General features: G+C 37.5%; 1 protein-coding gene across 7 annotated transcripts in view; it reads right to left on the bottom strand.

Annotated features, from left to right (window-relative positions):
- ktub (Tub domain-containing protein ktub) overlaps nt 1-14,597 on the bottom strand; it is a 208,039-nt gene that overhangs the window by 30,366 nt on the left and 163,076 nt on the right. For all 7 annotated transcript variants that reach the window (XM_089239410.1, XM_089239411.1, XM_089239409.1 and 4 more), the window contains 2 exons: nt 12,677-12,839; nt 4,078-4,212 (listed from right to left, as the gene is read on the bottom strand). In XM_089239410.1, the coding sequence (XP_089095536.1) occupies nt 4,078-4,212; nt 12,677-12,839 (298 nt within the window). The remainder of the gene's footprint in view (nt 1-4,077; nt 4,213-12,676; nt 12,840-14,597) is intronic.

Genomic DNA, 14,597 nt, shown 5'->3' on the forward strand with positions numbered 1-14,597 from the left:
CGCTCCAAAATATACCTTCATCTGAAAAAATGACCAAATTCTGCGCGAACCATGCATGCTGGAATAAATTTCAAAGTAGTCCACATCTTTCTTGTAAAAAGGTACAGTCAAAATTTATTAATATTTTAGCACGATAAAAATCAATTGCAGTCAAAAGGAAATGAAAAATCTTCATTGTAACATGCTGAAACGGTATGAAAATGAGACTCGATGAATAATCAATAGAAAATATCCGAAACCACTAATTATTTTGAATATGTGAATTCATAAAATGACTAGTTCGAAAGTTTCTGATCGAATCGTGCGTAACTCGCCATCTGGTGACAGCGTCAGTAGTTGAGAGCCTGGCCTGAGTCTGGTCCGGTGGCCATGTACGGTCCGTTCAATGTACACGAGCTCCAAGGAAAGATTGAGAGATTCGTTGCCTTTGTAGTCTAGTGCGTTCACCCGGAAAGTGAATTGACGTGGGTTCGATTCCCCTCAAAGGCAGTTGAATTTTTTCTTTCCAAAATTCATCTTTTCGCAATAGCCAGTTGTTAAAAACCTTCGTTGTTATTATTTTACTGTTTTTTCAAGTCACCTTCATCACGCTACCATTTTTACAATCTTCGTTAAAGTTTTTTACACGTGACTGTTTCGATGAAATTTTAGAATAACCCAAAAACCTGTTTCAGTTTCCTAAGTTTCCCAGTTCACAAGTACCTGTTTCATTGATGTAATCTGATTAAAACAAGAGTGTATAAAAACGATCGCGTAGTAAACACAACGCACTGTATGCACTTTCCCTCAAAAATTTGACTCGCTAGTGAGAGAACAAATTGCCTCATTTTGGCAAAAAAGTGTTGATTTGGTTAAAAAAAAGTTTCAAGTAGATCTCATTTGTCTAACACTTTACAAATCAGATGATAAATTTGTCAATATAGTGGATGAAACTAACACATAATTACACTGTTGACAAGGTTATACTATCACACTACATGGAGAGAAAAAGCGCCAATCGTGAAAGAAGGTCAAACTTGGCTTCTAATGAGAATGAATATTTCAGTTCATTTTCAAGAAGTGGCAACCAGCTTCTGGCGAAAAAATTTACTTTCGTTGGTTGTTTGGCACGTAAGTGACCGTTAGAAATAACACGTCACAAAAATACAAAGCATCATAACTCATTAAATATTTGTCGGATCCTAAAACGGAAAACCTTTTTCTATACTAGTTTTTTTACAAGGAATCACGTGTGTAATTATTGGGCGACCGATAGTTACCACCCTGTATATACACACACTGGTATATAGTACTATATATAGGGTGCTATTAGGGTTTTATTAGGGTACTATATATAGGGTGTATATATAGTACTATATATAGGGTGCAAACAGTCGAACTTTGTTAATTCGAAGTCCAGTCACTGGAAAAAAGTTCGAATTATTTAATTCTAATTAATCTATCCTGGATCTGTAAAATTACTACAAATAGAACTTAATCATCAACATTCATATAGGGTATAATAATTATCAATTATTAAAATTTTATCATTGGTTACGAAACATTGGTTCCAAAATTGTAATAATTTATAATAGTAATAATTTTTTATCTTTGCTGTGCTACATTATTCCACTGTTCTGAAATCAGCATCACTGCAGAATTTCTTGACCATGTTTAAAGCCTGATTTACAAAAACAGTTCATGATCAAATCCATTATGACACTCTTTCCTAAATTATGCTCATCGTTCTTATCCTATCAAGTAAATATATTTTTACTATACTACTCACTTTATACATTTACTCACTACAATACTTTTCAATACTACCGAACTTTCCGGTACTTTCCATACTCTTGAGAATGATAAAAAAATTCAGGTATTGAATGCTACACCTTAATCTATAGATTAAAAAGCATAATTGGTATTAAGTGCCACACAGTCTCGAAGCACTCCAGCTGAAATGGGCATTAAATTATCAAAAAAAAAGAGTAGAGGAAAACCAGAATTTGCACTTTTATTAGTCTTCAAAAATTTGTTGTTTGACAACTCTTGATCGAGAAGAGCAGTCTGGCTTGTAGAGCTTTTCCAAACTAAATTTGCTCACACCAAAATCATAATTTTTTTCGGGGCGGTAGCTCTGGTTGATAAGATACTCGCCTGAAGTACCAAAGGAGGTGTCGCGAGTTTGATACCCGATTCGTCCTTGTCAGAAAGTTTCCTGACACAGGGGTACAACAGAAACGGCGACATGACCACAGAAAAAGATTATTACAGCAGGGAGTCCCACACCGAGGGGTTAGCGCACCATCCTCTCGGTGAGTATAATATAGGCTGCCGTTCGGAATTGGCAGTAAATTGTAAGTCCCGGTCTAATTCGCTCTCGTGTGCAGAAAATGGCCGTGGTGCAACAAAAATGATCATAATTTTTTTCCTCCAACTTCGAATTTTCGACAAAATGTTCGAATTAAAGAAGAAATTTTAACATTAAATTTGATATGAAACTCAAGGGGAGTTCGTAAGAGCTCGAATTATCCAAAATTCGAATTAACGAAGTTCCAATCAACCAAGATCTACCGTGTTATATTCTGGGGAGCAGCGGTCAGAATGTCATCTGAGACAAGGGAGCCGTGGATAGCAAAAGAAAATTAGGAAATCAGCAGTAAAAATAATTCATTATCATGGCAAGTTGTCGTCCTTCCTCTAAGAATTTAATTTTATATTAAATTAAATTCCATAAAAAGACGAGCAGAGGAAAAACAATTTTGAGTAAAAGCCGTGTTTTTATCCACTCCTACAAAAGATTTTAAGGGTTGCGTTGTGATCCGAAATCGGCACACACACTCGACATAAAAATAGCTTTGAATAAATTATGTTTCGTATATTTTTTAAACCTAACTTCCGAAAAAATTACATACTATTGTCAAAAACATTTGAGAGGTGAAGCGCGGATCCTCCTACCCAAAAAATGGACGTGTAACCTAATTATACGAATTGCTACCTACACGAAACTCCATCGCCCAGGCTATAAATATGCAGTAATCAAGGTCCTCATGGACCTTGGCATACGTTTATTTGAGAACCAGATAATTTGTTTACCAAACTTCATCATTGTATGTTCAAAGGTTATTCATACAAATGAAATTCAAGTGCTTTATCTGCTCTTTGGGACCGAAAGCAGCCGTTTCAGTCAAGAGAAGTCTACAAAGTATATCGAATAGGTGTCCATTCTTTTAGCAACTTCTTTTTTAAAACCAAAAAAACTTGAGTATCTCAAAAAATATTATTTTCAATTCACTGCTTCACACTTTCTTCATTTAATTCCGAACAAATCATTTGATACAAGAATCTAACATTCGTATTTATCTCGGAACTCATTTATAAATTAATTTAAAAAAGAAATAGATTTCTGGCCTTTAAGACCCGGCATGGGTAAATCTCTACGATTTCTTTGTCATCGCCACTCCCACTTCTAATGCGTAGGCTCTAGCAAGACTGCATTTACTTCAATTAAGCATATATTTTATGGTGGAAAGAAAATGGTTACGCATCAAGAGACTTAAAAGCGTGACTATAAATTCACTTGCATATTTTCTTCTTATAGCGAAACGGTATCGGTTGCATTTTTGACGCTTTTACGAAGAAAATCAAACAACTGTGAGAACATTTGACTGATCAAGTGTGTAGAAACATAAAAATGACCTGAATGAAATTCAGAGTTGCCTTTTTTTAAATCCATGTTTTAGTGTGTAAGAGGTCTTAAACCTGTTTCAAGTCGCGAGCACTGCTTGTACCCATCATCAAAAGAAGAGCACCCTTATGGCAAGGTTGACATACGAATGCATGAAATCACGATGGATTTTAAATCCTTGAATGCAATTTGTACAAGGTATTTAATTGCAACGTTGACCAAGTGCTCGCGAGCACGAAATCGAACACAAGTATCGAGCACTCTGGATGCCTCAGGGAGCACCGTGGTGCTCGCGAGCAACGGGTTGAAGATGCCTGGTGTAAACGATTCATTTCTAATCCTTTCATTCTAATGTTTTTAAAGATGCAAAAATGAATTCGAAAAATTGTACCCTTTCTTTTTTTTCTTACCTCCGGATAAAGGAGATTCAAGAGATTCGATTTGACCACCTTCACTAACTTGGGTAACACTCGGTTTCACCTCGATTGCTGGCATCGCATCGGGGCCACTAGATACCATAGAATATTGCAAAGGTCCATCGTAACCTAACATAAAATTTATTGAAAAAATGGAAAAATTACGTATTTCATCATATTTAGTGCAACGATTCTAAAGGAATCAAATCAACCCGAACAGACAAATAACACTGTTCTACAAATAAAAATGAAATTTGTTTTTCCAAAAGTAACAGTCGTGATTCTTATGGAAATCTGCTTCCTGAATTCAAATCTAATTTTTTTTTCTGTCGGGCATAGCTTTCAAGTGATAGGCAATTTCGGATTTTTTTTTTGCTTTTTTTCCGCACTATATGTATTTATATAAACAAAATATGCAATAATCACTATTTTAATCACTTTTAAAATTGTATCGGAACATTCCAAATAAAGTAAAACAAAAAGCAAATATTGAACTATGAAATTATATTATATATTTTATGGGGAAAAAAAATTGGGGTAGGCTGTGTCATAGACACGGCCTCAAGTTTTGACGTGAATACATTCTTCGTGCAGTGAATTGCGTGGAAGGTACTGACTTAAAGAAATGGGCATCATCAGATATATCTTTGGAATAGCTAACAGACGGTGCCATTGTCGTCTATTTGCATTGCAAATTTCCCGAGTTATTGTGTAAAACAATTTCCTTAAGAATGTGAGCTGCGTGCCTGGTGCCGAGACCGGAAAATATATTTAAAAGAGTGGTACCATATTGGATGTGTCCTCAAAAATGTATATCAGACGACACTTTTGGCTTCTATTTGCGTTGCGAACCTCCCGAGTTATAGCGTAAATAAATTTACTTACGAAAGCGGGCCACGGGTCTGGTGCCCAGTTCGGAAGAGGTATTAAAACTAGAGTGATATCTCATTAGATTTGTCTTAAGAAGACCTACCAGTAGACATCAAAAACACTGATGTATTCTGAATACTTCCTGAGATAATGAACCTTCAAAGAATTTCGTCACGCAACTTTCTGCGAATGCACCCAGTATCGTCAGATGATTTAAAAGACGTATTCATGTCAAAAAAACTTATTTTTACTGACAGAAAATATCAACAAATTTATGTTTTTCCCAAGAGTTCAAATGCTCATTTTTTACTGCAACACCACTGCAGTTCTCGAGAAAATAATGCAGATGTAAATCTAGGAAATGCACTTTTAGGGGCATGTTACAACCTAAATCCTTATACACATTTATCAGCTGCTGAACCAATACTTCACGGTTGTTAGCTCTTTTCTTTCCTAGAAAGTTTTGTTTAATTCTTGAAAAAAATCTATGCATTTTTCTCTTTTTGCATTGTTTAAAAAATCTGTGTCTTTCTAAAGTTATTTAATTTAAAGACCCATAAACACTCCTTCCTTTACTTTTGCTGCCGAAAGACGTGAAAACGTTTTTAAAGGTATATAAACCCCTTTCCAGATGTGGATTCATGGTCTTGAAAAACTGTTTTATAATACCTAGCTTGATGTGAAGGGGGGGGGGGCAGCAGGATATCATCACTCTCTGGCTACCAATTTTTCATGGTGTATATTTTTTTCTCCCACTTCCTATTCACGTCGAAATTAAATCTTTCTTTTTGAATAGGAATTTATGTAGCAGCTATCCCACCTACTCAAAAAAAATCCATATTTGGTGTAGTCTTGCTGCATACCCAATATCATGAAAACTGCTTTCAAATCACCGCATATTTTCCATTTTCGCTTATGGTATTTCACTAATTCAAGCATATGCCTCAAAATATCGTATGGCTCTTCAGTCATATTCGCATAGGCAACTGGGACAGAAGGCATTACGTTACCAATACTATATGTTTAGGCATTTATGAAAAGTCTTTATTCCTGTGGCTCGTATTTCAACTTCAAAGCGTTCATGAAGCCCCAAACATCATTACAGAACGTCATCACGTTGGGTTTCCAAAATCAAGAAGAAAAATCCGTCCCTATGCCCACGGCCGCCCTTACCAGATGCGGGGCCCGGTGCAAAAATAATCACGGGGCCCTGCGAGCACCACAAAATTTTTTTGTCAATCGAGCCTACAGAGAAAAATTAGATGTTGTGAGTTCCCCCCTCCAAAGAACAATATCTTATTCAGTATTAGAAAATTTATGTAAAAATGTTCATACATGAGTATGTAAAAAGCAGCGAAGAAAAAAAAAATTAAATATATTTTTAATTTTTTAATTTTAATTAAAATAATTTACGAACTAATATTATGCTTATTTTCAACAAAACTTCACAGCGTAATTGTCAGAATCGACTCACCTTATAAAAAATGGATTTTTCTTGCTTTCAAACCAGCGAAGTCCTCTATTACATCGTCAACATTTATTTTATCCGCTATGGCTGTTTCGACTGATAATGTCGCTAAATATGGCAGATGGCAGTTTTTCTTGACTAATTGCAGATCTTAAATAAGATTTTATTAATTTTAAGCGTGAAAAGCTTCTTTCCGCAGTTCCACTGTTACTGGAACAGTAAGCAGTATCCTATATGCCAGGGTTTTCCAACCGGTGTTCCACGGAATTCCGTGAGAGCTTTTTGGGGGTTGCACGGAATCAAAAGGGACGGAACCCCAAAAATCCCGGAACCCTGGTAGCTTCAAAAATTTTCTTGTTACTGTTTCACCTGAAGTAATTTTTTATTTTTATTTTTGTTGAGAATGTGTACTCTAAAAAAATTCAGAAAACATATTAGGATAATCGACCAGTAGGACACAAACAATATTCATGTTGGCACCTTTCTTTCTTCCTATTCTCACACATAAGTCCTTCAGACAAGTCAAGAAGACTTCCTGAGAATTGGTATTCCCGGAAAAAAGACATACATGCGGATTTTATGAGGGTCTTCCTTCAAAGATTCGGTTCCTTGGGAGCACCAATTGAGCTTCATCGTGTCGGATTCTTATCGCTTTTCTGAATAGCAAATCCTAAATAGCAATCTTAAGATTGCAGAGAAAAAGGAAAAGCTAACTTGCTTGAGGTTATATGTCTCCCATTCTACGGATTCGTTACCACAAATAGAACCTCGTTTACACGACGTTCAAGTGGCCACGTCAAAACGTCGTATAACGGTGAAAATCGTGAAAATTAAAACTTCTTTGAAAATGACCCCACTCCTCTCCATAGACCTCAAAAAAAAATGTCACAAAATTGTTTGTTGTATAATAATAATTCTTTTGAGAAAAAGTACCCACAACATTAAATTTTTCAAAATCATATATTATAAATTATATTTATTCGCATCACATTACCGTTGCTTAAATCCAGACTTTTCGCTTTTTGAAAAAGGTTTTTTTTTTTTTGTTTTCCAAATCGCATCAAGTCCGGCTCTTTAGAAGTTGTCTATAACAGAAAAAAACCGAAATCAGTGTTTCTTTTAAACTATTCTAGGCAGGGCCGCAACTAGGGAAGAACCCGGGAGTTCAGGTGACTCGGGTGCCGGACAAGAGGGGGCGCAAATTTCCCACTTTTACTGCTCCCTCCTTAGAAGGGACGCCTAAATACGAGCCTGCCCCGTCTGACCAAACATCTGGTTGCGGCCTGATATCGCATCTCTGTCAACAAACTTTAGAGCTTTTGAGGTGACAATATGCAATGAAAAACAATTATAGCGACGCATTTTTGTAATCCACAATAATTACATCGATTCAATGTATAGAAATGATCATTTTACAAACTATTGGAGTTGGAGTGAAAACATCAAGTAATTGAAGTTTTTGCACCTTATTTAATGTCCTGTTGTCACCTTTTTTGCTTCCGACCACGTCTGAGAGGGACTCTGGTGATTTGAATCACATGAAGGGGAACATCTTTGCCGATCCTTCTCGAAAGAAGATCTCGAGAAAGGCATTGACATTGAACTGCATTTTTTTTCTTCCAATTATTCTTTTGTTTAACGTGGAAAGAAAAGCGCAAGGGAAATTTCCCACGAGTGACCACCATTATATGTGGGTGAGTTCAACGAAAATTTTAAGATCCCCAGTAACGCAATTGCTCTGAATGTTCAATCAGTGCTGGTCATGTAACATTGGGGGCGTGGTAGCCCAGGTCGATAAGATACTCGCCTAAAGTACCAAAGGCGCGAGTTCGATACCCGATTCGTCCTTGTCAGAAAACTTTCCTGACACAGGGGGTACAACAAAAACGGTGACATAACAAGCCTGCCGTTTGGAATCGGCAATAAATTGTAGGTCCCGGTCTAATTAGCCCTCGTGTGCAGAAAATGACCGTGGTGCAACAAAAAAAATGGTCATGTAACATCACATGACAAGTAAACATTTAGCATGTTCCGGGAATAAAAACCTACATGGTCAATTGCTAAAAACTGACCGACCTTTCACTTTCATGTTTTTGCTCAAGTTGGAATTTTTCGCTCCTCTGATACCACGATATCGGTTTGTGCTCTCTTTCACTGGAACAGAAGTGATCAAGCGATTTGGCTGTAGTTTTCGCTGTGTTCTTATTTGTTTGAAGCGCCTCAGCTCGTCTTGTTTTACTCTGGAGAAGCGTAAGAATAAATAGTTTTTGTTCATATTCACTATAGCTGCTGCTTGTTTGGCACACTGGACCGGGAGGCGTAATTACAATCCCTACTCTCTTAGTATAATCCCTACTAGTAACACAGGAAGCATTAGCACGCCGGTGACTGGTTACTGCGAGCAAATAAGCTAGCAAGACGTCACGAAAGGCGGAGTTTTGGGCGAAACTGAATTTAAAAGTTCATCAACGAACAATGAAAGCATTTTTTATTGAATCAGTAAATGATATCGCTGGTTTTTTTAAATAATTTTTCGAAATTGTATGCATTCTCACTGAGAGTGCAAACGCACTATTGCCGCGCAGTAGTCATCCTTCGTGTAGATGCCAGTCTTTGGATTCGTATGTCATTTCTTTTATCCGCAACGCGTGGCCTTCCTGATCGGTGTTGGGCATTGTACAGGGTAGTAACAATCGACCGCCCAATAATTAAACACGTGATTTCTTGTGAAAAACTGATAAGAAGTGTTTTCAGTTTTTTGATTTGACCCATGTTAATGAATTATAACGCTTTAAAAATTGATGACGTCACTTCAAAATCCTGTCAAATTCACCAAACGTACAACTTGCGTTTTTTTAAACTGAACAATGATGAAACCCTAAAAAATCGAGAAAGCAAACCAGTTTTTCCCCTTCTCTTATCGTGTGTGTGCGCACTTTTTAAATTTTTACGCGGTTGTTGATTATTGCGATTTTCTAAAATTGCAATTTCTGAGTTCATCCGTGACATTAAAAAAAACTATTTCAAACGTTAACATTCATAAAATTCTGACGAATGATCAGACATTGAAGTTCGAGGTTTTACGAACACATGACGTATAAATATTTCTATAAAATTTTAGAATTTTTTGTAGTAGTTTTTTTTTAATCTTACGGATGGCTCAAAAACTGCAATTTGAGAAATTAGCATTCAATGTGTTTTTTCTTGTTCACGTTTGCATTGTAATTCATTAATTTTTAATTTTATTTTTTCAAAAACGATTTTGACACAAAAGTTTTTGCATTTTATTTTCAATTGAATGAAATACTTTTTTTAATGTCATGTTTGAAAAATCGACTCCAGGGTTCGTGACACCCCTTGAATGAATAAAGTATCACTAACAATTTTTTGTGAGAAGATGTTTTTTTCCAGTTCCAATTCAAATATATTTTTTCTATATTTCTATCTTGTAAAATTTAAATGTTGCATCGCAGCTTTTGATTATAATTCTGCAACACAATTCACTTGATTAACACAATGACCATGTTGTGAATAAAATCGATCATTTACAAATTGTCACGAAGTCTAACAATTAGAGTTCAAAATTTTTACGGCATCTCATTTATGTTATGAATTGTGCGTATGAAACAGTAGGTCACTACTCAAAACCATATTTAGAAGAACAAACAATAAAGAGATGGCTTTCATTTTTTTTTTTTTCGTTTGTTTTTTTGAAAATTGAAATGTGGTGTGGAGAGGAGGCATGATTTTTCGGAAAACATTAAATGAAATATGAGAGCATCTCTCTCAAAGGGGCGGCAAAATTCGTAGTATCTAGGGCGACGACAGCTTGAATTTTGTCTCTGTTAAGAGGGGTCCGGGGCAACCACCTCCTTATAAATACGCCCCAAAATAAAACTTGATCCGAAAAAATTACTAAGGTCTGCGCGAATCATGCAGACTATCGTCAAGCTACCATTTTTAAATCCTTCATTGAAGCTTTTTACGCTTAATAGTTTCGATGAAATTTTAAAATAACTCAAAAAAAATATTGCCCTGGTTTATTGACCAGCATGTAATCTGATCAAAACGACAGCATAAAAAATGATCACGCAGTAAACACTATGCACTGTATGCACCTACCCTCCGAAGTTTTCACTAAACAGTTAAGGAGAGCAAATTACCACATTTTGGCAAAAAGTATTGATTTTGTTTAAAAAAAAATTCAAGATGTCATTTGTCTAACGCTTTACAAATCAGGTGATAAATTTGCCAATATAGAGGACGAAGCTAACACGTAAGCTACACGTAATAACAAGGTTATAATATCACACTACATTGAGGGAAAAATCACCAATCGCGAAAGAAAACGACCGAACTTGGCTTCCATCGGGATTGAATATTTCTGTTCATTTTCAAAAAGTGGCAACCCGCTGCTGGTGGAAAAATTAGCTTTCGTTGGGTGTTTGGCGCGTAACTTACCATTAGGCTGAAAACATAGTAAAGAGGCGAGCAAAGCAACGAGGGGAGGAGATCGGAGCAGCAAAATGAAACACATGGATTCCAATGCGACTGCGTATTATGGTGCTCACCGCAGCAGGGTGGGAGCTTCGCGACAAACGACAAAAACAACGGAATCAAGATATTTTGATTTCGCTGCTCTGTCATTACCTCCAAGAGATGTATCTCTAGGAGGTAATGACTCTGCTCGCTTGTTTGTGGTTTTAAGATGGCCGTCGGAGGACTTGTTTTCGCTATAAAAAACCGTAGTGAGACCAAAAGTACCACCAAAATCGTAGATGTTAAGATATCGACGTACTTCATGCGCACGTGCTTAACAAAACAGAAAATGATTTATATTTTGAGTTTTACGCTAATTTATCACGCATCGTGTGTGGGAAAATGCATTTGAATAGTTAATTGAAAAAAGCATCATGTATGTTTGCTTCTGTGGAAAAATTAGCAACCTTTATTTGTTTATTAATTTTCTGTGTACGGTTAATATTTTCACACTGGAAGTGAACCGAATGTTTGTTATGCTGGATTTTTGTGTGTCAATAATTACGTTTCTTGTGTAAAAAAATGAAACCGAAGAATATTCATACAAAAACAAAAGCTATTTGAACGGGAAGGGGGAGCGGATTTTCCACCTCCACCCATGCGCTATGGTGGTAATACAAATTTAAACGGCGGGAGGCTTTGATAAACTTGGTATTTTGCTCAATTTTTTACACATAAATTTAGTAGCAAATATAATTGTTTTTGCAAGAAATGCCGCGGGAAAAAAGATGTAGGGGTTAAAGCGACCAAAATTTGAGTGGAGTATTTCCGTATAGTTAGCCTTAAAAATAGTGATATTCACCACATTATTTTTCTAAATTGGTGTCTGAGCATTGCTTTCTATAATTATGAAATTTTCGCAAATTTTAAAGATGTGGAGCATTCTTTAATTAAAAATACCAAGCCATTTGAGAGGTTTTGCTCGATAATCTCTGCTGTATCAAACTGCCCCACTATGTGTGCCACGTTCCTTGCTCATGGCTATATTCTCATCTAGCTTCTCTTCCTTTTCATTAGTTGCTTTGCTCGCTGCCCCACTATGTTCTTAGCCGTAGAAAAATGATACGTCACAACACAATTAATTTAGAAAGTTATAACTCCCTTAATATTCGCCGGAACGGGAAAAAACACTTTTTTTATTAGTTTTTCACAAGGAATCACGTATGTAATTATTTGGCGGTCGATAGTTACAACCTCTACACAATACTCGGTAGATAGACATTTTAGAACGTTGTAAAAGAACTGTCTACCCTTAAGATTTCAACTTCCATATTGTGTTTACTTTTTCAGAACTGCTCGCTATAGCTCGCGGCATCTCAAATAACTGATGCTATAGCGTGGAACAGCGGTGACATTATTAGTGGCGAGTTTGCATATTTCGGTGACCAATTACGTGAATTATTTAATGTGTCTAAACTTTTGCAAACATGAATTTTACTCTCTTCACAAAAACTTATTTTTCTTATGAATTACAGCGGTATTTTTGACATTCAAATGTCAGAATAATATTTTCAGAGAGAGAATATCTGAGTCTTTATTATTCTATTCAGTGAAATGTTTTTTTTTTTAATTTAAGAGCGAATTTCATTAGTGTCTAAACTTTTGCGGTGCACTGTTCATGTCTCACAAACGACATATGAACATTCTATTTAGAGTGATATGCAAGGAGTTATTTTTTGTTCATCTTCATAAATTTGAATATTATGAATAACTTACACAAAACTACGCTTTGGTTATTCTTCTGTATATTGATTCCAGTCATGAGTGGTTTTGATTCTTCTTTCCTCCAAGCTTTTGAACTGTGAGGCCGGTTGTCTGATGCATGGACCATTCCTGGAATTTGACGTTTTTGCTTCTGTTTCTGTTCTACTAGTTGCCTCTGAAATGTGAGAATAACACATTTATAGACTTGATTGAACTGACTCGAGCTTCTTAACACGTTATACGGGGTGTCTGTTAATGGACCGACAAACTTAGAGGGTTAGTAGGCATCAAGAGGAACAAAAATTGCAATGGAACATGGTGTCGCAAACTACGTTGAGAGGGTGAAAATCGTGAAAACGCATGCAGGCTCTGAGTCCAGGGGAGACGAAAGGATGATGTCAGTTGATCGTTGAATGCGTACGGGGGTTCACTCACCATATCTGACGTAAGAAGCGTCGCGAAACGCATGCGCTGGGGTAGAATCACGCGCTGCGGGCGACGTAAATTAGCGCTATTGCGGTAGTAAGCACGTGTAGCAGTTAGTTAGTTGTCTGTTTCAATGAGTATCGTGATAGCTGACCACTCGATCGAGGAATACGCTGATATGCATCTGATTTACGGTAGAGCAGATGGCAATGGCCGCTTAGCACAGCGGATGTACCAACAGCAATATCCGATGAGGCGTTGTCCGCACCATACTACCTTCTCCACGATCGATCGACTACTACGGGAGACGGGGACCTTCCACCCAGCACGGCGTAATGCAGGGAGACCGCGCAATGTACGCATTCATCAAATGGAAGAAACCGTGCTGCAACGGTTTGCCGATTCCCCGTTGACAAGTACATGAGCAGTTGCAGCTGGACTCGATGTTCAGCACACGGCGGTCTGGAATGTCCTGCATAGTGAAAAGATGTAGGCCTATCCCTTCCACATCCAGAAGGTACAATTCCTAACCGAAGACAACTATACCCGTCGTGAACAGTACGACTATCCCCGATAGCGCTGGATGCTTGACGTCACCACACATTCTAATCCTCAATTTCCCGCCACTGTTTTATTTACTGATGAAGCCAGCTTTACGAGAGAAGGCATTGTCAACACACATAATGCACACATGTGGGCGATGGATAAACCCCATACCAGTGTGTCGAGGTAATCTAATCTCAACAGAGGTTTAGTGTCAGCGTGTGGGCAGAAATCCACGGTAATTATCTCTTGGGGCCATACTTGCTGCACGAAAGCCTGAATGGAGCAACGTACATTGTTTTTCTGTAACACGTCCTCCCGGAATTGCTGCAAAGTGTGCCGGCCTCAATACAGCGAGGCATGTGGTTCATGCATGATGGTGCCCCTGCACATTTTTCCCGTGAGGTGCGCGATGTTACGTACACAAGCAGGTGTATTGGACGCGCGGGACTCGTTGCATGGCCTCCACGTTCACCGGATCTCAATCCGCGTGACCTTTTCCTATGAGGTCACCTTAAATCACTCATTTATGCGACGCCTGTGAACAGACCGGAGGATCTCATAGCGTGGATTATCGTCGCTGCGGCAGACATCAAAAGCATACCTGGTATCTTCGAGCGCGTCCGGGAATCGTTTTTACGTCGTTGTAGACTGTGCAATGACGTCAGCGGTGGCTACTTCCAACAACTCTTGTAATAATTAATCAAATAAATCTTTTGGTAGTTATTATTGTACTTTTGGTCGTTTCAGCGTGACGTCGAAACCTGCATGCGTTTATCGCGATTTTCACCCTCTCAACGTGGTTTGCGACACCATGCCCCATTGCAATTTTTTTTCCTCTTGACTAACAACCCTCTGAGTTTATCGGTCTATTAACAAAACACCCTGTATGCACACCTTCTCCTTATCGAATAGTAGACTGATTATTTTTGATAAAAAGGTGTTTTTGCTAATATTGGATTTT

The sequence above is a fragment of the Pholcus phalangioides genome, unplaced genomic scaffold (genome assembly GCF_987345545.1).
Source record: "Pholcus phalangioides strain wild (caught in Gottingen) unplaced genomic scaffold, Ppha-v1.0 ptg000011l_1, whole genome shotgun sequence".
In the NCBI taxonomy this organism is placed as follows: domain Eukaryota; kingdom Metazoa; phylum Arthropoda; class Arachnida; order Araneae; family Pholcidae; genus Pholcus; species Pholcus phalangioides.